The sequence below is a fragment of the Pelecanus crispus genome, chromosome 31, assembly GCF_030463565.1.
Source record: "Pelecanus crispus isolate bPelCri1 chromosome 31, bPelCri1.pri, whole genome shotgun sequence".
In the NCBI taxonomy this organism is placed as follows: domain Eukaryota; kingdom Metazoa; phylum Chordata; class Aves; order Pelecaniformes; family Pelecanidae; genus Pelecanus; species Pelecanus crispus.
In genome coordinates, this window is record NC_134673.1 from 170,737 (window position 1) to 191,941 (window position 21,205).

The following is a 21,205-nucleotide window of genomic DNA, read 5'->3' on the forward strand; positions in this document are numbered from 1 at the left end:
ATTTGACAACCCTTTTGCAAAACTCATTTTTTCCCGCAACACGCTGCTCTGGCTGCAGGCCCTTTCCTTGCACAACTTCAGCGTGCTGCCATGAAGGGGTGGGAGGACAGCAAACTCTTCCATTCTCTCAGCATCTCAGGATATGCTTGGGGCAGCGATTTGCAAGGGACATGCCTGGAGCGTCAGCTGCATAACAGCAACTGGGAAGCAAACTGCTAATCCAAAAGGGACCCTTGGGGTCTTGCAAGTGCAGCCACAGTAGGATAAGAAAATGGCACTTCTCCTTGTTTTCCAAATCCAGCCAAGCCATTCAAACCATTGCAAGGTGGTGCAAGACCCTTTCTCATCACGGATGGTGTCCAGGCTCACCTGAGGACAAACAGCTACAGTGCAGGTGCTGGTTCCAGCCTCCAAAATAAAGCCATTTCCAGCCTTTAGTAACCTATTTTCTTGCAGTGGATGGTTCCTCACCCCCGAAAACCAAACCAGGCACTTTCAAATGAAGCTAATGTACCTATATTTCCCCAGTTCTGTGCATAAAGGCTTGATTTATCTTGTTGAAAGTAGATCAGCAGTCTTGGTCTTGTACCAGGATGCGTCAGGGCAGCCGAGGTGCCCGCAGGGGCTGGCACGTACGAGACGGGACCTGAGTGCCGAGAGGGTTGTTTGCTTCATGTTTTCCTGGAACAGCTTGCCGTTTCGCAAGCCTATGACAAGACTGGCTGCTGCGTGGGGCAGCAGGTCACCTCCTGGCAGAGCTTCACAGGAAGTGAAGCTCCTGGGGGGAGCAGGGAGGAGGAAGAGGAGGGCTCGCTGCAGAAATCCCAGTTTGTCCTCCCAGTTGGCCAGTGGAACACCAGGTTCAGCTGGCATCTCTCACAAGGACAGTCCACCCCCAGCCTCCAGCTCGTGGCCAGGCTGCGAACATGGGCACGCCGGGCAGTCTCCATCCCATCTCCAGCCGCGCCAGGGGGGGAAACCAACCCACCCACATAGGGGCCAAGAGCGCAGGGACCCTCCTCCTGATGGCATGCCTTTGCGGTGAGTGGCGTTCACCTTTGCTGCTGATTGCAAGGAGTCCATCGGCCATATCTGGTCCTCCAGCCTGCTCAGCTGACACCTCATGGAGCACAGCAGAGGCTGGTTGGGGGTCCTGGGTTTCTCTTGGGGGTTTGGGGCTGGGTGGAAAGTCTTGTGGTGGCTTTGGAAGAGGGTGAAAGGTTTTTTACGTGAAGTCGGGAGCTCAGCTATCTCTGCTACTCTCCAAAAGCCATGCATTGCAGGTCTACTTCCGCCCACATGGTTTTGCCCCATAATCAAAGGCTTGTGCCTCATAATTAAAGGCTTGTGAGCACTACAAGAGTGGAGGGAAGCATGCCCAGTCCTGAAGCTGTCTCTCAGCTGGCCACAGCATCCTGCCCTGCTTTAATCTTGGCTTGTCCCGGACTGTGCATGGCAAACTCATGGTATTGCAGCACGGAGGGGAGTTGGCTAAACCCAAAAGCACTTGCATTAAGAGGGCAGGTCCCCATACGATGGAGGGGTGAGCAAGCAGGAACCCACATTGCCAGAACAAGGCTGGGTGGCTCATGGCTGTGCAGCAGAAAGAACTGAATATTTGTTGGACTAACGGGGCAGACAGGCAAGCTGCTGGCAGGAGACACGACCCTTGTACGCAGGCAGAGCTGTAAGGAAGCTGCAGACCCTATAGGTCCCTTATCTGCAGCCATGGTTTGCTCTCAGACATTGGTGCAAGGATGGGGAAGAGCTCTGCTGCAAGATCAATATCATGCTGATGGTTCAACAGCAGCTTCACTTTGGAAATGGTTAAGAAAAGGCTCAGGGCTTTGCCCAAGCTGTCCCAGCTCAGAGCAGAAGTTGGTTATCTGATTTGGGCAGCTGCCTTAGTGCTGTTTCACATTTACAAAGGGCACAAGCAGAAACACTCATCTTCTGATCAGGTTTGGAGTGAGCAAAATTAGGAACACGCTTTCCCTGCTGGTAGGGATTTCGTTTTAATTTCCAGGATGATTAGTTGTTAATGCCATTTTGTACCACTGCCTCTTGGAACTTGAAATTTTGCTTTAACTCGCTTGGGTTTTCTCCTTCTTTGGTGATCTATTCACAAACAGTAGAATCTTTCCACTTCTTGTTTTTAAATCCTGCACCTGGAAATTTCAGTATGGCATTTGTCTTCGACAGTCAGTATCTCCAGTCAGTATCTCCTGGCTGGCTGGAGTCACCTGTGCTGGGACTTGTCAACCCAACCACAGTCGACGCACACACGACTGGGCAGCGCTTGCAAGAAACACGCCAAAAAATCTATCAGCTCTGCTAAGTCTCACCTGTGGGACTGATTTATTGCTTATAACGGGGTAGCCTCATCGCTCCCAGTAAAAATAAGGAAGGACAGCAAAAAGACACACTGGGAAAGGATGAAACAGAAGAGCCAGCCATCATCAGGACTGTGCTCTTAGCCTGGGGACAGCAGAGCTTGCAAACTGGAGACTGAGTGCCCACAAAACATCTGGTTCATCCTCCTCATAGAAGTGAATTTTGAGCGGTGGCTTTGCAAAGGGGCTTTACAGAAAAGTCACTTTATTGCAAAGACACTTTATTGCAAAGACACTTTTCCACTCCCCGAATGAAAGAGCATACACGCCTGCACGCAGCATGCCACAGCTGCCCAGACGCTGTCCATATTTGAATGACTCAGGGATTTGATTTTCAACCTGTTTCGTCCTCTTTCTGGCCCCCATGACTTCCCAAGTGCTACGTCCGGCCCCTCGCTTGCTGATGGTCAGACCCATGCACAGATCAGTGCTTGAGCACTTTGGAAATCATTATCCATGGTCAAAAAGCTTATTTACACAATGCAATCATATCCCTCTTGAACTTCTTTTTCTGCTGACCCAGTTGAGCTCTCCACGTGACTAACTTCCAGTTACTGCTCCTTTCTGCACAGTCTCCCTTCGGTTAGTGCTCTTGCAAACCGTGCCTACGGGACCAGCGGCAATCTCATGCTGTGGGTTTTGCACATTGCCAGTACCCTTAGTTCAAGCACTGTTCCACTTGTCCCTGCAAGCTCGCGGCTCAGCCGGACCCCAAGGCATTACCCACTCTTGATGGTGAAGCTATATCTTTGTTGATGGCTGCTTGTACAAAAAAATGCATAAGCTCAAATACCCATTTCTTCTGCCTATTACATAAGCAAGAAAAGGGCTCCTGGGGTGTGGGATCCCCACCGAGGTTAGATGAGGTTAGACTCAGGCATTTAGATACAGAGATGGGGCTCAGTTGCCTACAAACAGATGCCCAGTGCCATCTGAGATGCCCAGGGCAGGTGTGGGATGGTCAGTGCCTCCTCTGCAACCCTTTTTGGGGAGCAGGAGCCATCTCAAATGTGCAAGCAGCTGAGTCCCATTCACCCGCAGGATTTCAACTCCCCTCCTCTTTCCCCTCCCGGCTTTGCAGGTGCAGCTGCTGAGAGCCCAGGGGGGCTCCTTCGCCTGGTGGGCGGCCCCGGCAGCTGCGCCGGGCGGGTGGAGGTGCTCCACAATGGGACGTGGGGGACAGTGTGCGACGACGGCTGGGGTCCCCCCGAGGGCCGGGTCGTGTGCCGGCAGCTGGGCTGCGGGACATTGCTGTCGGTGGCACAAGGAGCTCGGTATGGAGAAGGGATGGGACAGATCTGGCTGGACGAGGTCAACTGCACCGGGGAAGAAAGGGACCTCTCCGAATGCCAAGCCAGGCCATGGGGGGAACACAACTGTCACCACGTGGAGGATGCCAGTGTTGAGTGCTCAGGTAGCCCGGGATGGCAGCGATCCAGCTGTGCACCACCTTCACCCCTGCATCCCTTCCTGCTGTACCGGCAGTGATGCACAACCGTTCTCCAACTGTTCCCTTTGGGACACCCACAGACTCCAGCATCACCGCCCTGGGCACCCTCCAGCTGCTCAACGGCCCCAGACACTGCACCGGGAGGGTGGAGGTGCTCCACAACCACATGTGGGGGACTGTCTGCGATGACGGCTGGGACCTGGTGGATGCGGCAGTGGTGTGCCGGCAGCTGGGCTGCGGCACGGCGCTGTTGGCCACCAGCGGGTCTCGCTTTGGCAGGGGCCATGGTCCCATCTGGTTGGACGAGGTGAACTGCACTGGCACCGAGAACACCCTCTTCGACTGCCAGACCAGAGCGTGGGGGGACAACGACTGCTTCCATGGGGAGGATGCTGGAGTGATATGTTCAGGTAACTCAACTTGAGGTGCAAGAGGGGTCAACATCAGACTGTCAGGGTTTCCTAAGGGATCGAGGGATGGTTCCTGCATCCCCCGCCAAGGGCGCTTGTCTGTGGCATCCCCTTTGCAGCGCTGGAGAGCACCTGCAGCATGCAGGTGGGCAAGTTGCCATGCAAAGGCTTCACCCACCTCCTGTTGCCGTGATTCCAGCGCTAAGCTGCAGGAACAGCAAAAGGCCATTTGTTTGCAGTTGCATGCATGAATTACCAAGGACCTACCCCAAAGCCTGGTTTGCCTTGGGGGCAACTAAGCTGTACCACGCAGAGTGTTCTGCAGGCATAACTCACCATCCCCGGTTCCTGCCCATCCAACCAGGCCAGGTCTCTCTCACCCACCACCCACCACCATCCAGGGATTCTGATGGTTTTTTTGATGCATGTGTAGCTCAGCTCTTCTACTTGGGCTGTGCAGCAGGGAGCAGGAAAGTGCCTTGGCAATAAAGTGTCTTTGCAATAAAGTCCTGCACCTGGGTCAGGGCAACCCCTGGTATCAGCACAGGCTGGGGGATGAAGGGATGGAGAGCAGCCCTGTGGAGAAGGACTTGGGGGTACTGGTGGATGAAAAGCTGGACATGAGCTGACGCTGTTTGCTCACAGCCCAGAAAGCCAACTGAATCCTGGGTTGCATTGAAATAAGCGTGGCCAGCAGGAGCAGGGAGGTGATTCTGCCCCTCTGCTCTGGTGAGACAGCTGGAGTACTGTGTCCAGCTCTGGGATCCCCAGTACTGGAAAGACATGGAGCTGTTGGAGCAGGTCCAGAGGAGGGCCACAAAAATGATGCGAGGGCTGGAGCCCCTCTCCTATGAGGCCAGGCTGAGAGAGTTGGGGTTGTTCAGCCTGGAGAAGAGAAGGCTGCGGGGAGATCTTCTTGCAGACTTTCAATACTTGAAGGGGGCCTATAGGAAAGATGGGGAGAGACTTTTTAGTGGGGCCTGCTGTGATAGAACAAGGGGTAATGGTTTTAAACTATAAGAGGGGAGATTCAGACTAGATATAAGAACTTTTTTATGATGAGGGTGGTGAAACACTGGCACAGGTTGCCCAGAGAGGTGGTAGAGGCCCCATCCCTGGAAACATTCAAGGTCAGGTTGGACGGGGCTCTGAGCACCCTGATCTGGTTGAAGATGTCCCTGCTCATTGCAGGGGCGGTTGGACTAGACGACCTTTGAACGTCTCTTCCAACCCAAATTATTCTATGATTGTCTGATAAGGTGACTTTGCGATAAGGTGTCTTTGCAATAAGTGACTTTGCAATAAAATGTCTTTGCAATAAAGCCCCTTTGCAAAGCCACCCCTCAAAATTCACTTTTAAGAGGATGCTGAGCACTGTGGGCACTCAGTCTCCAGTGTGGGCACTCACCGTGCACGGAGGGTGCTCAGGCTGGACCAGAAGCAGACATGGCTCTCGCGGTGCACTTACCCTTGCGTGTTGTTGGCAGCTTCGGGGATGTCCGTGGCTGCAGAGCTCCGCCTGGCCAACGGTTCGACGCACTGCGAAGGCAGGGTGGAGGTGACTCACAACGGCACCTGGGCAGCCCTGTGTGATGAGGGCTGGGGTCTGGCCGAGGCTCAAGTGGTGTGCAGGCAGCTGGGCTGCGGGAGAGCGCTGTCGGCACCCGGTGGGTCACATTTTGGGCAAGGACCCAGGCAAATGTGGCCTGACAGCGTGAGCTGCATAGGCACGGAGACTGCCCTCTCTGAGTGCAAGGTGAAGCCCCGGGGCAACGGCACTTGTCACCATGGGAAAGAAGCTGGTGTGGTGTGTGCAGGTAACCCGCAGGAGTGACGCGGCACGAGAAGTGGGGAGTCTTGGTCCATCACCTTCATTTTCCACCTCTGCAAGCAGCCCCAGACAATGTCCCTTCTTCGTGGGCGTTTCCGTCATGGGATGTCGTGGGGTGTCTGGGGGGCTGGAGACATTTTGGGTGTCCTGCTGGACAGGTCGGTGACGATGCCAGTGGGTGGGATGCTGCCACGGTGCAGCTTGTAGCCTCTCGCCCCTCTGCCAGCAGGCACTGGGGATCAGCCAGCTCCTTTTTGCAGTGATTAGACGAGCCTGCAGCACTTGGTGCAATGCCTAGCGACCTGAGAAGATGCCAGGGCAGTTTTCCTTACCCGGGGGTCGCAGCGTGCCGGCCCTTCCCCTTATTTCCCTCTTTTAGGTAATTCAGAGGGTGACCAGGTCCGGCTGGTGAACTATGGCAGCCGCTGCGCTGGCAGGGTCGAGGTCTTCCATAACACACAGTGGGGGACCGTGTGCGATGACAACTGGGACCTGCGGGACGCTGAGGTTGTCTGCCGGCAGCTGAACTGCGGGCGAGCGCTGTCGGCCCCCGGGGCGGGTCAGTTTGGGCGCGGGGATGGCATCATCTGGATGGACGAGACGAACTGCACGGGGTCGGAGAGCACGCTGTCCGCCTGCCAGGCCCGGCCATGGGGCATAAATAATTGCTACCACGGGGAAGATGCTGGTGTGGTTTGCTCAGGTGACCAATGCTCCTTCGGCATTTGCTCCATGCAAGGTGGTGGGAGTGGGTGTGTGTCATGACGGTGGGTCTGCACCCCCAGGTAAGACTGGGGGTCAACTTCAGCAGCCAGTGGCATTTTCCCTGACCCTCCCTGCACCTGATGGTCCCATCGGAGGGCTGCTCTTCCCATCCCACGGTGTTTATTTAAGGTGGTGGGAGGCATTCCTGCAGGGATCCCTATTTCCCACCCCTCCAGGAACCCTCCAGCTCCAACAACAGGAAGAACTCGTTGCAGGGAGCTCAGTGAAAGCAACCTGCCTGGCGAGCAATTCTTTCAGGGAGTGGGGCTGGGGTCCAGGAGGATGCAGGACCAGTGCAGACCACGGTCTGCAGGGAGATGCTCTGGTGCAGGGTGCTTCTGGGGGGAGTTTTGGGTGGTGGTGGGGACCCCTCCTGTTCTCCCATCCTCTGTGCTTTTTGACAGCTTGAAGAGGGGCTGGGAGCTTAATTGCAATAGGATAAGCATGGAGGGAAACTGGCCGCCATCTGAAGGCATTAATAAATCTCTCCGATGTTTGCAGACTCGATCATCCCCGAGCCAGTTCATCTCCAGCTGGCAAATGGCTCACACCGCTGCGCTGGCAGAGTCGAGGTGTTTCACCAGGAGGAGTGGGGAGCCGTCTGCGACCATGGCTGGGATAAGCAGAACGCCGAGGTCGTATGTCGGCAGCTGGGCTGTGGGATGGCGCTGCCAGCATTGGAGGGCGCGGACTTTGGTGCCGGACCCCCACGCATCTGGCTGGACAATGTGAACTGCCAGGGGACGGAGACAGACCTTACAAAATGCCAGGCGAGCCCATGGGGACAGAGCAGCTGCAGCCACGGAAAGCACGCCAGCGTGGTATGCTCAGGTGGGTTTCACTCCGGCACGAGCAGTGGGTCAGGATGCGCTGGGAATTTGCCCCATCCCAGCTGGGAGCAAGATGACAACTTCACCCCACTTGCTTCTGGGTCAAGTACCCCTAAACCCTTTGAGAAGTTCCTCCGTGAGGTGGGGATGAGATGTTGTGGGTTCAGAGGCGATGTGACCATGCAGCACTGGCTACGTACCAAAATGCAGGGTCCTTCCTCCTCCTGTGAAGGGGCTGGATGCTCTGAGCATCTCCCTGCCTGTTTGCAGGCTCAGTTGTTTCCAGCTTTGCCCCGGTCCGGCTGGTGGATGGCCCAGGTCGCTGCGCCGGGAGGGTCGAGGTGTTTCACAATGAGAAATGGGGGACGGTGTGCGATGACAACTGGGACTTCGTGGATGCCAAAGTGGTGTGCCGGCAGCTGGACTGCGGGATGGTGGTATCAGCTCCACGGCGGGCTCACTTCGGGCAGGGACAGGGCCCCATCTGGCTGGACAACGTGCGCTGCATGGGGACTGAGGCAGCGCTCTCCGAATGCAGAGCCAAGAGCTGGGGTGTCCATGCATGTGAGCATGAAGAAGATGCCGGCGTGGTATGCTCAGGTAACCACCGCCCGTTGTGGTGCTGGGAGCACCACAGCAAACCTTACCACGTCCTCCTGCACTGCAGTTTTAGTTTGCTTTCCCCTATGGGTGCAAGGGCTTGTGACGCAGGAACAGTTTGCAAACAGCCTGGAGACCCTTTGCTTTGAAGTCAGCCCCTCGTGGTCCGTCCTGGTGGAAGAGGGCAGCTGTACGCAGACATTAAAGCCTGAGAAAAACAAACGCCTTGCCCATTTGCACGGCTATCGCTAAAAATGTAGTCTCCAGCATGCATTTGGCTGATGTTCTTTATCACAAACCCTGGCAGTTAGCACGGGCCAGAGACCATTCCCATCAGGCAAATTACAACATGGCCATGTACTTCTTCACAGCAGGGCAGACTGCAGTATGAATGGGTCTTCTCCCATTACAGTCAGGGAGGACTCTCCGACACCTTTGGTTGATCCACGGTAGATGTACCCTGCGATGCGCAGAGCTGCGTGAGCCCATCTCCCACCCCTCTCTCTCTTCTCCAGCTCTGACTTTCTGCCAGAGGAACCCCACAGCCCATTTCAGCGACTGTTAAGAAGCTGGGGCCACTGGGTTGCAACCAGGTTGCTTAATATCAGAATGGACTTTGCTTAATACCGAGGTGTCACTGACTGAGACAGCCAGCGTTGAATTCAGTCACCCCAGCATGGGAAGGTAGCATCTCACCCTAGCTGGGCTAAGAGATGCTTACAGAAAAACCTGTGCCCTTGAGGAGCAGCAGTTAGAGGGCAGGTGAGGTATCCTGGGAGTCCCAAATGGCACAAGGACACCTACATCTTGGCAACTGGACCCTGCCCTCTGTGTCTGCTTTAGGAGGGCAAACTATATAAGGTCCATTGACTATAGTCTGGTCAAGCCCATGCTAATCGAGCCTTGGGCACCACTTGGGCCAGTTCACATCACACCTCAAAGGTCTGCCCTCTCTGTCATCGCAAAAGCATCCTTGACCCACAAGGTGTTGCACAAGAGAATTCTTGACCCCCAGGGCTGCTCAGCCTCTGGTGTAAATCTATTGCTGGCAGCCAGAGGTTTCACAGGGCAGAACGTGTGTATGCTCCTTACACGTCTCCTTAACGTGTGTACGCTCTCTGACGTTGTAGGATCGGGCATTTCCGACCTCGGAAGCCTCCGCCTGGTGAATGGCTCAAACCCGTGCTCCGGGAAAGTTGAAGTGTTTCATGATCAGCGCTGGGGGGGCATCTGCACTGACGGATGGGACCTGGCTGAAGCCCACGTGGTGTGTCAGCAGCTGGGCTGCGGGGCAGCGCGCTCGGCCGTGGAGTCTACCCAGGCTGGGACAGGCGACGGCCTGATCTGGGTGGATGCCGTGGAGTGCACTGGGACGGAGGGGACCCTCCTCGAATGCAAGGTCAAGTTGTGGGGCACTGAGAGCTGCAAGTCGAAGGGGCACGCAGGCGTCTCGTGCTCTGCAAGCACAGGTCAGTGGCGGTGAGTCGGGGATCAGTCCTCTGGGCGAGGCCATGCAGTCTGACCAAACTCGCCCATCCAGCTCAACCACCCCTTGTTCCTGCAGTCCCACCAGGGAGCACAAGGTGTTTTCCATTTCGAGGTCTACCAGTCCCTGGCTTCCCTCAGGCAAAGTACTTGGAAATCCCAAGCCTGGGATTCCCAGAAATCCCAAGCCTGTAAGGTGTAGGCTTTCCATCACACACAAAGAGCCCCGGCACACCAGGGTTGCAGCTGCCTGGGTGGGGTTTTTTTGATCGGTGCTATTGCACGGGGAGTACCTTCTCTTCACCCAGCTGTTCCTTGCTCAGGTGCATGATGCACTTGTTGCCTCCTTGCCTGCTTGTCGCCGTGAGGATAGTTGCATCACGGGAGCTCCTCGGTAACTTGGCCAGGTTCACAATCTAGTGGGCATGGTCCTAGCAGCCTTGTCCCAAAAGGTGTTCATGCATGCGCACTCAGGGTGCAGCACTAGCAGAAATGCCACATGCTGGTAGAGAATTTTATAAGACCCCTTGCAAGGGGAGGTCCACCGCACTGCCAGCCACTGCACAGGCAGGCATTTCTGGCCAGGATTTATTGTCCTCCAACTCTGTTTTTAGACTTGGACATGGGGAGCTTGGAAGCCCTGCGGCTGGTGAACGGCCCGCACGGCTGCACTGGGAGGGTGGAGGTCTTTCACAACCAGCAGTGGGGGACCATCTGCGATGACGGCTGGGACCTGAAAGACACAGCTGTGGTGTGCCAGCAGTTGGGCTGTGGGATGGCTGTGTCAGCTCCAGGTTTATCTGTGTTTGGGCAAGGATTTGGCCCCATCTGGCTACATGGGGTGAGTTGCTTTGGGACAGAAGCCACCCTCGCTGAATGCCCAGTCAAGCCTTGGTCAGACCATGCATGTAACCACATGGAAGGTGCCAGTGTTGTCTGCTCAGGTAATCCTCACCACACATTTTTACTGTAAGACAGACCAAGCCCCATCCTTCTGCAGGCTGGGAACCATTTGGGAGCGAGTTGGCCGACAAATTACCCAGACTGGTAGAAGCCATGATAAAATAACAGCATCCAGAGACATGGAAAAATACGATATGCTGGGAAAAAGCAGCATGGCTTAAGATGTGCCTCAGTGTCTGGTACCATTGGAGGTGTCCAAGATGTTTTCATAGGGTGAAACACCTGCACCCTTTGGGAGCGGTAGCTGGAGGGTGCAGGGTGCTGCTTGAGTGGCAGGAGATGCAACTGTGCCCTGCCCCAGCTTAAAGGCAGGCAGAGTGACTTGCGCTGCCAGCACTGTAAAATGCCAGGATATGCAGAAAGATGCACTGGAACCAGCTGCTCTCATGGGATACACCACTTTTGAGCTAGCTGCTACCAGTGTAGCCTTGGCCTTAGAAGGTCAGCCTCCACGGACAAGTCAATGTGGCAGTCAGAAGCAGTCAGGACAGGGGCAACCAGAAGAAGATCCTTTGCCATTTCCTCTAGGCCAAAAAGTGGGTAGAGCCAGGCAAACCTAGGTGATGCAGCTTCCAAGCAAGGGGGAAGGAAAGCACGGAGAAACACTGGGAAGGACCCTTGTGCATCCCTTCTTCCCAGCACAGTGTCCCTCAGGTGGAGACATGCACTTTCTCCTGTCTTGACCTCTGAACCAGGGTGCAACTACCCTCAGGGTGCAACTTATGAAAGGGATCTTCTGCAGCTCTTCCACCCTGCAAAAAAACCCCTGTGCTCACTTTGCTGCAAGTCCCTGATAAAGGGCAAGGGACGTACAAGCTCGCTGCAGCAATGCCATCCAGAATTGCCGCAGGGATGTCCTGCATTCTCCGGCCTAGCAGGTGTTAAGACACACAAGCATATCCCTAATAATGCCCCATTTTGGGTACTTTTCAGGCTCAGGGATTGCCAGCATCCCCAGGCTTCGCCTGGTGGGTGGTTTGAACAAGTGTGCTGGGAGGGTTTTATATGTTTATATGTTTTATAACTATGAGTGGGGGACAGTCTGTGATGACAGCTGGGACCTGGGAGACGCGGCGGTGGTCTGCCGGCAGCTGGGCAGTGGGGAGGCCCTCTCAGTCCCCACCTCGGCTCAGTTTGGGTGGGGAGCCGGCCCCATCTGGCTGGATGATGTGGGCTGCACAGGACAGGAAACTGAGTTCTCCGAGTGCCAAGCCAAGATGTGGGGCACCCACAGCTGCCACCGTGGGGGGGTCGCTGGCGTGGTGTGCACAGGTGAGAGCCGGGATGGGGCTGGCCGGAGGCAGAGCTCCTGCCGGTACCCAGGGGCAGGCAGCTGCCTCCCTTCAGAGGAGATGCTGTGTGCAGGGCTGGTGTAGAAGCTTCTTGCAGCTCTCACCCACGTGTATCTCCTGGACCTTCACATCAAGGCCAAGTGCAAGGTCCTGCACCTGGGACGGGGCAAACCCCGGTATCATTACAGGCTGGGGGATGAAGGGATGGAGAGCAGCCCTGTGGAGAAGGACTTGGGGGTACTGGTGGATGAAAAGCTGGACATGAGCTGGCAATGTGCTTGCAGCCCAGAAAGCCGACCGAATCCTGGGCTGCATCAAAAGCAGCGTGGGCAGCAGGTTGAGGGAGGGGATTCTGCCTCTCTGCTCTGGTGAGACCTCACCTGCACCACTGTATCCAGCTCTGGAGCCTTCAGCACGAGAAGGACATGGACCTTCTGGAGCGGGGCCAGAGGAGGCCACAGAAATGATGCAAGGGCTGGAGCCCCTCTCCTACAAGGACAGGCTGAGGGAGTTGGGGTTCTTCAGCCTGGAGGAGAGAAGGCTGCGAGGAGACCTTATTGCAGCCTTTCAATATATAAAGGGACCTTATAAGAAAGACAGAGAGATTACCAAGGCCTGTAGTGACAGGAAAAAGGGCAACGCTTTTAAACTGAAAGAGTGGAAATTTAGATTGGACATAAAGAAGAAATGCTTTATGTTGAGGGTGGTGAGACACTGGCACAGGTTGCCCAGAGAAGTTGTGTATGCCCCATCACTGGAAGTGTTCCAAGTCAGTTTGAATGGGGCTTCAAGAACCTGACCTAGTGGAAGATGTCCCTGCCCACGGCTGAAGGCTTGGTCTTTAAAAGTTCCTTCCAATGCAAACCATTCTGTGAGTCTACACCGGAAGCATTCGAAGTCTGGCTGGATGGTGTTTTGAGCAACCTGATCTAGTGGAAGATGTTCTTGCCCATGGAAAGTGGGTTAGACTAGATGGTCTCTAAAGGTCCCTTCTAACCCAAACCGTGCAGCCGGGCATCATGCCCAGGGTTTCGTCCCCCCCATTAAAAAGGCAGCACCCAGCCACGTCAATCCCCTCTGTACTCAATGCTACCAATGCCTGAAGGCTGGCCCTGCCCTGCTCCTCCCTGGAGCCATGTGGGATGCTGCGGGTGGGGGTGGTCCAGGGATGCGGGGGTGCCCTGCAACCGCATGTCCACCTATTTCCCTCTCCACAGAAGGAGCCAACTCCAGCTCAGGCAGCCTGCGGCTGGTGGACGGGCCACACCGCTGCGCCGGGAGGGTGGAGGTGCTCAACGCTGGGCAGTGGGGGACAGTCTGTGACGATGGCTGGGACATGGACGATGCGGCGGTGGTGTGCAGGCAGCTGGGCTGTGGCAGAGCTCAGGCAGCCCCTGGCCGGGCTCACTTTAAGCAGGGGATGGGGAGCATCTGGTTGGATGATGTGGCCTGCATTGGGAGTGAGGATGCCCTTGCCAAGTGCCGAGCCCGTCCCTGGGGGAATAATAACTGCAACCATGGAGAAGATGCCGGCGTGGTGTGCTCAGGTACGTCCTGGTCCTGCAACATGGCGTGTCCTGGGGGGCCGGGGATCCATCCTCCATCTCAGTGCCTCCAGGGTGATGCTGCAGCGGGATGGTCAAGCCCTTCTGAGGTGGAAAGTCCTTTTGCCCCAGCCTTGGGCATTGCCACCAGCACCATGCAGGTCCTCAACCCACCGTGACGTTTCTGTGGTTCTTCCAGGTGCTGGCACAACCAACACATCGACTGTCCGGCTTGTGGACGGCCCACATGGCTGCTCTGGGAGGGTGGAGGTCTTTCACAACGAGGAATGGGGGACGGTCTGCGACAACGGCTGGGATCTGAACGACGCGGCGGTGGTGTGCAGGCAGCTGGGCTGCGGGGTGGCCACTGCGGCCACAGCAGGGGCTTCGTTTGGGAGGGGGCTGGATCCCATCTGGCTGGATGGGGTTGCCTGCGTCGGGGAGGAGAACGCCCTCGCGGAGTGTCGGGCCAGGCCCTGGGGAGTCAATGCCTGCACCCATGAAGAAGATGCTGGTGTGGTCTGCTCAGGTGATGCTTGTTCCTGCAGGGTCCTAAAAGCACAGCTTGGGACTGCCCCCCCCCCCAAAAAAAAAAAAAGCATTGGCTCACATTGCTCACATTGGAGCATTGGCTGCAGGCAGGAGATTTCAAGGACATGGGGGCTCGTCCCCGTGGCAGACAGTGTTGGCCCCCATCCCCACACCCCGGTAGCCTGTGGAGCTGCCCTGATCCAACCTCCCTTGGCACAGCTGAGCAGGGAAGGGGGGGAAAAAGGACGTTGATGCCTGGTTTGGGATGCAGGCTGCATTGAGACGCTGCTGGGTCCCAGTGAGGCTCTGAGAAAGGGGATTGATTTCTCCCCTTCCCCATCAGGGGCTGAGTCTGGAGGCCACATGTAGGTGCCTGGTGGTGCTTATGAAGCCCCAAGGGCCATGCCTGCCTGCACGTCTCTGCAGGCAGGGCTCAGGCCAGGATCTGTCCTCCTGTCCCACCGTGGCTGGGCACCTGCCCTAGGTTTGCACCCCAGCTGCTGCCACCAGAAAGCCCCCCCCGGACACGCAGTCCTCTTGTCCTCAACGCTGCATCGCCCGCTTCTCTGCCTGCAGACCTGGCCAGGGCAGAGGTCCACCTGGCAGAAGGACCAAACCACTGCGGAGGGAGGGTGGAGGTGTTCCACGCTGGGCAGTGGGGGACGGTCTGCGACGATGGCTGGGACCTGAACGACGCGGAGGTGGTGTGCAGGCAGCTGGGCTGCGGCAGGGCCGTGGCAGCCCCTGGCCGGGCTCACTTCGGGCAGGGGTCGGGGCACATCTGGCTGGATGACATGAGCTGCACCGGGAGCGAGGACAACCTCGCTCAGTGCCGAGCCCGTCCCTGGGGAAGGAGTAACTGCCACCACGGAGAAGATGCCGGCGTGGTGTGCTCTGGTACATCCCGTCCTGCAATACAGGGCATCTGGCGGTGTGGGGGACGACAGGAGGGTCTGTCCTGCATCTGGCTGCCTCTCAGCTGATGCTAGCCCTGGAAAGGCACGGTTTTGGGCTGGGGGGGCTGGCAAAGGGTCATAGCCTCTTTTTGGCCAGGTTTGTCCCCAACACAGCAACAGGTTCCCACCCCATTCATAACCAACATCTCATCGAAACCTTCACACCCCCCTCCCCATGGCAGTAAGCCAGCCAAGCCCTGTCTTGAGGGGACCACCCAACCCCAAATCCCCAGCCTGGTCTCCATTGCCTGGTCCACACATTTGCATGAAGACACCACCGTTTTAGGAAATGAAGGTGCAACTGAAGTCCAGCCCTACAGCCATGCTCCTGTGGAAGGGTTGGGAGGGTTGCATGCCTTACTGGTGGGGGCAGGGGGGCACCATAATGACTCTGTATTTGCACTCTTGCCTCTAGTTTGGGGATTTTTTTTTTTTGGTGAGGTGATGGGTGCCCTGTTCTCCTTTCCTAACCAGCTTTCTCCTGACAGATGCCAGCATCACAGAGGAGGCACAGGTCCGCTTGGCCAACGGCCCGAACCGCTGTGCAGGGAGAGTGGAGGTGTTTCACGAACAGCGGTGGGGGACCATCTGCGACGACAACTGGGATTTGAAGGAGGCCAAGGTGGTCTGCCGGCAGCTGGGCTGTGGGACAGCTGTGTCAGCCCCGGGCCAAGCTCACTTTGGGCAAGGGTTGAACCCCATCTGGCTGGATGAGGTGGAGTGCACCGGCATGGAGGCCACCTTCTCCCAGTGCAGCCTTAGCAGCTGGGGACTCCATAACTGCAACCACGAGGAAGATGCAGGAGTCGTGTGCTCAGGTGGGCCCCAGGGGGAATGCTCAGATGCCCCAAAAAAGGGTTTTATCTGGGACTGGGAGGCTTGCAGCACTGGTGGGACATCAGTGATGGGAATGACCTTGCAAGGGAGCTGGGGCGGGGAATGGTGCAGCAGGTACAGGTGGCACATGGTGTGCACACCCATCTTGCATGCATGCGAGCCTTGCACGCCCCTCCCCGTCTGCCAGCTGGGTTGGAGGGGCCATCTCACCCCCTTTGCTCCCTCTTGCAGGTACAAGCCCCTTGCAGGTACGGGTGCAGGATGGTCCCGGTCCCTGCGCGGGGCGGGTGGAGGTGCTCTACAACGCTACCTGGTATGGGGTGTGCAGCAGCGGCTGGAGCCTGCTGGAAGCCGGGGTGGTCTGCAGGCAGCTGGGCTGCGGGCCAGCCCAGTCGGCGCCCGTCGGAGCCCAGTTCGGCCAGCGGGACGGCCATGCCTTGCTGGAGGGGCTGAGCTGCCGGGGTGTTGAGTCATTGCTCCTGGAGTGCCAGCAGAGAGAGATGGGGCCGGGGCCGTGCAGGCACGGCTCAGCAGCCGGTGTGGTGTGCACAAAGCCAAAGGGTGAGCACTGGGATCCTCCGTGATGTCTGTGCTGGGTGGGGGGAAAAGGTCCTGAGGCAAGAAGAAAGGGGAAAAGTGGCACATGTTCATCCTGGCAAGCTCTTGAGGGGATCCCCTCTTTCCTGGGGAATGCACCTCATTTTCCATCACCCTTGGGAGCATTGGATATGCTTTTCTGACCCCAAAACACACTTATCCCTCCCATTTCTTATTGGAGCCCGAATTTCCTTATCACCTTATCCTCCCCCCGCAAACCCTCTGGGCTCCCTCCAGGACCAGCCCGTTTCTCAGATAGGTTGTGGTAGAGCTGGGACAACTTTGAAACATGGAGGAAGGGCAGAAATAAGCCTGTGTGAGATGTAGCACCCCAAATCCAAAGCAGGACAATGCACCAGAGAGCTGATGCAGGTTTTAAGAGCAGCAGGAACATGGAAGGTCGCTCTGACCCCGCCATCCCATTGTCCACCCAGGGAAATGGGTCTTAATGTGAAGCCTAATTAGGAAAGCCCATCTCCACCACCAGCTGGGCTGCTGGGGGCAGTCAGGCCATGTTCGGTGCTAGGTTTTCTTGCACGCCTTTCCTGGTCTTGGCTGGAAGTGGGATCCTGAGTCCGCTCTCCCCCCACCTCCAGGTGCTTCACCATCCTGCTCGGCGCTGATAGCGCTGCTGGCCCTGGTGATGCTGCTGAGCGGGGTTCTGCTGTGGCTCAACCTGAAGAGGAGGTACATGGCAGCAACCCAGACTAGAGGTGACAGTCCCATCCCTGTGTGTCCTCCCTCCAACTCATGGTCCCTGCTCCAGCCACCCCAAAACCCAGGGGAACGTGGAGATGGGGGGCAGCTCAGCAGCTGCCAGAGCCCAGTGACAGCCCAGTGTCCCCTCCATCTCGCAGCGCGCTGGCACCCCAGGGACCAGAGCACTTCAGCGATGTCCTTCCAGCCCGTGGGGGCCATCTACCTCCCCACCACGGCAGAAGCCCCTGAGGACGCCGAGACGACGCAGCTCACGAAGGAAGACGCTGCCCCGTGATGCCAGCCCCTCCCCAGCTCACGCCCCGGGGGGTCACAGCGGGCTCTCGCCGCACCCCTGCTTTTCCCTCCTCTGCCTTCCTGATGACTGCAAAGCAGGACCTGACGGGCAGGACATTTCGAAAACAGCCGGTAGCAATGACTTCTACCAGGAGCCCCAGAATAGCTGGCCAAGGGGGGTGGTCTCACGGTCTGGTGACATTTATTTAACCTGCCTCGGCACCCTCCGGGCAGCCCCCACAGCTCAGGAGCCAGATGAACCCGGCAGCCAGCACAAGGCCGAGTGAAAGGAGCAGAGGAACAGAAGGAAGGGTGCAAATGAATTAAAAAGGGGTCCCCAACCCTCCAGGCATGATGGGTGTGAGTGCTGGGGGGGGACATGAGCTGCTTTTGTGCTCCTCTGCCACAGCTTCTCCCAGCCCTTGGATGGAGGCAAGGCCCCCCATTTCTTGACCAACCCAGGTGTCAGAGCTGCAAAGCACTTTATCCCACAACCCCAAATACTCAGCCATCCTCCCTGGATGCATTTTGGGGCAGGCACAGAACCCCATTTTCTTTGCCTCATGGCCCCCAACCTGCGACCATCCCCTGGGGACCCAACCGTAGGGAACCTCCTGTTGAGGTCCATGAGGGCACAAGGCGTGCTATCACCTGGTAGCTCGCAGTTCTCCACTGGCACCCCATGCCTAAAAGCATCCCAGCACAGAGGGGCTCCACTCTCAGCCTCACCCCAGGGTCCATCAGCCTCACAAACTGAGGGCTGTGCCCCCAGAGCACCCAGGATGATGGGAGGGATGTCAGAAGGCCCAATGAGCACAGGTCCCAACAGCAGGAGATGGCATCTGCCAAGGCAACTGATGCCTTCCTTGCCAGACAAAAAGGCAGGTACATTGTGCCCAGTCCTCTCTCCACCTTCTCCAGGGATGAAGAACGTCCCAAAACTGGGAAAGGCACAGAACCAAAGGTTTCTCCACGTTTCTCCTTTTTCCTGTGATGTTTCAGAAGGGCTGAAGAATGAGGTCCCAAAACTAGGAGTAGAATCAGTCAGGGCTGCTTGGGATCCATCACATTCAGAAATAAACTGAAAGCCCTCCATGTGAGCCCCTGTGCTCCTCATCCCAGGAGAAGCTGTCCCTTAGATCCCAGCTGAGAAACTCCAGGAGCACACCAGGTTCTGGAGGAAACCTCTCAAGATGGATTGGAAAAGCTGGGCAGCACCAGCATGACATCACCCCATAGACCATGGCTGAGATGGGAGCAGGGGGTCTGCAGGACATCCCAACAGCACAAAACCTGAAATAATTTCCTCCAGCAGTGAGGCCATCCCTTTCCTTGCCAACTACCAAGCTGGTGCTGGCCCTAAGGTCATCGCTTGGTGACCACCATCGTTTGGTGATCATGCAACGCATGATCCCAGCACATGAGAAAAGCCTTAATTCCGAGACGGGCATCTCTGGGGAGGAGCTACCCTGGGGCTTGAACCACCAGAGATGGTCCTCTCCCTCCATCTGAAATGCAGGAGATCAGGAAGGTAAACTTCGCTTTGGCCTCCAGGATGCCAAAGGCTGGAGATCCCATGTGACAGGATGCCCGTCAAAGGCCGGGGCTTGTCCAAGCACAAGAACACACAGAGCCTAGCTACCACGTACCTAGCACCACCTGAGATGCCCTCAATCACCCCAGACACTCATAGGGCAGCTGGCACGTAGGACACAGGGTCTGTAAGGGATGCAAACACTGCTGGAAGAGGAACTGAAGACCACCTGGGTACCACAAATCATCTCTGATGGCCTCAGCAGTTGAATGCAACCCCAGATCTCCATCAGCCATTTGGAGTACTTGATTGGGCTGCTCCTACACAGGCAACATGCAGCATTGGAGGTGCCTTCAGGTGTGTGAGACACAGAGGCAAAAACGTGACATGGAAGAGACCTGGAGTGACCTAAGTGACACTACATAGGCAGCCACCTTCTGTCACCAAATCCCACATCCCCAAGTTTTTCCTCTTTCACGATAATCCCCGCCTCTGCTCAGGACCATGAGTTAAAGGAGACGGTGAGTTTGGGTGGGATATGGCCCAAGGGGAGCTGCCTCTGCTCTGGGGTTGGGGTGAAGGGGCCCCCATCACTACAACACGCATCATGTAGGTGCTTCATGGCCAATACACCTCCGGCATCTCACCATGCCTTAAAGGGTGAAGGACCACCATCACCACAGGCAGTCTATTCCCAGGGCTGCAGGTGCAACCTCCCTTCCCCAGAGACACATGGACACAGCACATCCCAGGATGGGAACCTGCTGAGATGTGTCCACCACGGGCTGGGCTACAGAGAACAGACATTCAGGGACAGGCTCAACCCTGAAGACAAATCACCACCTCACAACCCACAGCCAGGAACAGCATTTGGAAGAGGCCAGAGCTACCCCAGTGCTGTATCAAGGGCTGAAATGGGAGGAAGTTGGGAAGCTGTGGGGCAGAGAAGACCAACATGACCAGGAGGCCCACAACCATCCTTGCAGGGGGATCCACCAGCCCAAATCCCAAATGCGCCTTGCTGGCCCATCTTGCACCCAACTTCTGCAGGGTACAGGTTTGGTGGTGCTGTGCAAGATCCACCTTGCACCCAGGATTTGGTGGATCTCTCCTTACCACATCTGCTGGCAACACGTGCCAGGTGACCTCCCACTCATGTCTGAAGGATGCTGGGAGAAAGTATTGGGTGGGAAGGAGGCAAGACCACCAAGTACTGTACCAACACCATGTCAAAACCCAGCTGGACACAGCCACGAGCTGGAGGAGGCGATCAGACAGTCATCATTAAATAACCATCCTGTAATTAGTGTGCAGAGCGCCGAGGAGCGTGCACATCCCACCCCCCCGTTCCCAGCGCTACAGGGACCGTACGAAAAGGGGGGACAGGGTGGGACCTGGGATCTCCAGGAGTCTGAGGGACAGCACAAGGGCACCAGTGCGGACAAGGACAGGGCTCCCGTCTTGCCCTCGCGAGCAAAGGTCCATGTGCCACCCTCTGCCCAGCAGCCATCAGCCAAGGGGGTACAAATCCAGGCTCCAGCAGCAGTACAGGGGTAGCTCCAGGAAGTGAGAGAGGAGGAGGAGGATGATGCAGAGGGATGTGTGTGTCTTGCTTGTCTGTACCCCATCCAGGTTCCTGCCTGGAAAGTCCCAGGAGCAGTTGGAGAAGGACTTACAGTGCTGGGCATTGCTTGCTGAGGCTCCCAAAGTGGACGGCAGCAGCATGTGTCCCCCCTTTCTTCTGCTCCCTACCAGCCCCACCAGTGCCCTGGGGCAGAAAAAAGGGGGGTGATTAACCGGGTCATTAGCAGCAGCATGAGATATGGACGGGACACTTGAACCCCAAAAGGCTTCAGGGGGAAAGGGAGGTGCCCGCTCCTCGCTCTCCCCCGTAATCCTTTCCACTGCCTGTACCGTTGTCATATCTCCCAAAAAAACAGGCAGGTCTGTCCCCTCCTGCAGGCAACAGCACACCCCGACTCCCTGGGAGCCCCCAGCCCAGGCTGAGCCACGCTCACTGGGATGACTGGGGAGGGGGTCTTGGGACGACTTAAGGGGGGGTCTCAGCCCTCCTCCCAGCACGAGGGCAAAGAAGAGGGCTCCTGCCTGCCCACTGGCGGTGTGCCACAAGCCATGGTGCGCCACGAGCCACAGCATGCCCGCCTGGAGCTTGCGGCCGCCCTGGCCCACGGGC

At 56.9% G+C, this 21,205-nt stretch overlaps 1 protein-coding gene across 1 annotated transcript; it reads left to right on the plus strand.

Annotated features, from left to right (window-relative positions):
- Nucleotides 1-926: 926 nt before the first annotated feature.
- LOC104036696 (scavenger receptor cysteine-rich domain-containing protein DMBT1) lies at nt 927-17,478 on the plus strand. Its single transcript, XM_075725474.1, has 17 exons — nt 927-1,041; nt 3,475-3,807; nt 3,924-4,253; nt 5,741-6,070; nt 6,473-6,787; nt 7,351-7,680; nt 7,950-8,279; nt 9,410-9,748; nt 10,379-10,708; nt 11,661-11,999; nt 13,237-13,566; nt 13,763-14,092; nt 14,671-15,015; nt 15,539-15,868; nt 16,119-16,448; nt 17,081-17,197; nt 17,342-17,478. Exons 1-17 carry the CDS (start codon nt 927-929, stop codon nt 17,476-17,478), a joined length of 5,010 nt encoding a protein of 1,669 aa, XP_075581589.1.
- The last annotated feature ends 3,727 nt before the right edge of the window (nt 17,479-21,205 follow it).

Coding starts and splice junctions, on each gene's coding strand:
- LOC104036696 (XM_075725474.1), top strand. CDS start 927: ATGGGCACGCCGGGCAGTCTCCATCCCATCTCCAGCCGCGCCAGGGGG. Junction 12,000..13,236: donor CGCTGGCGTGGTGTGCACAG/GTGAGAGCCGGG, acceptor CCCTCTCCACAG/AAGGAGCCAACTCCAGCTCA. Junction 14,093..14,670: donor TGCTGGTGTGGTCTGCTCAG/GTGATGCTTGTT, acceptor CTCTGCCTGCAG/ACCTGGCCAGGGCAGAGGTC.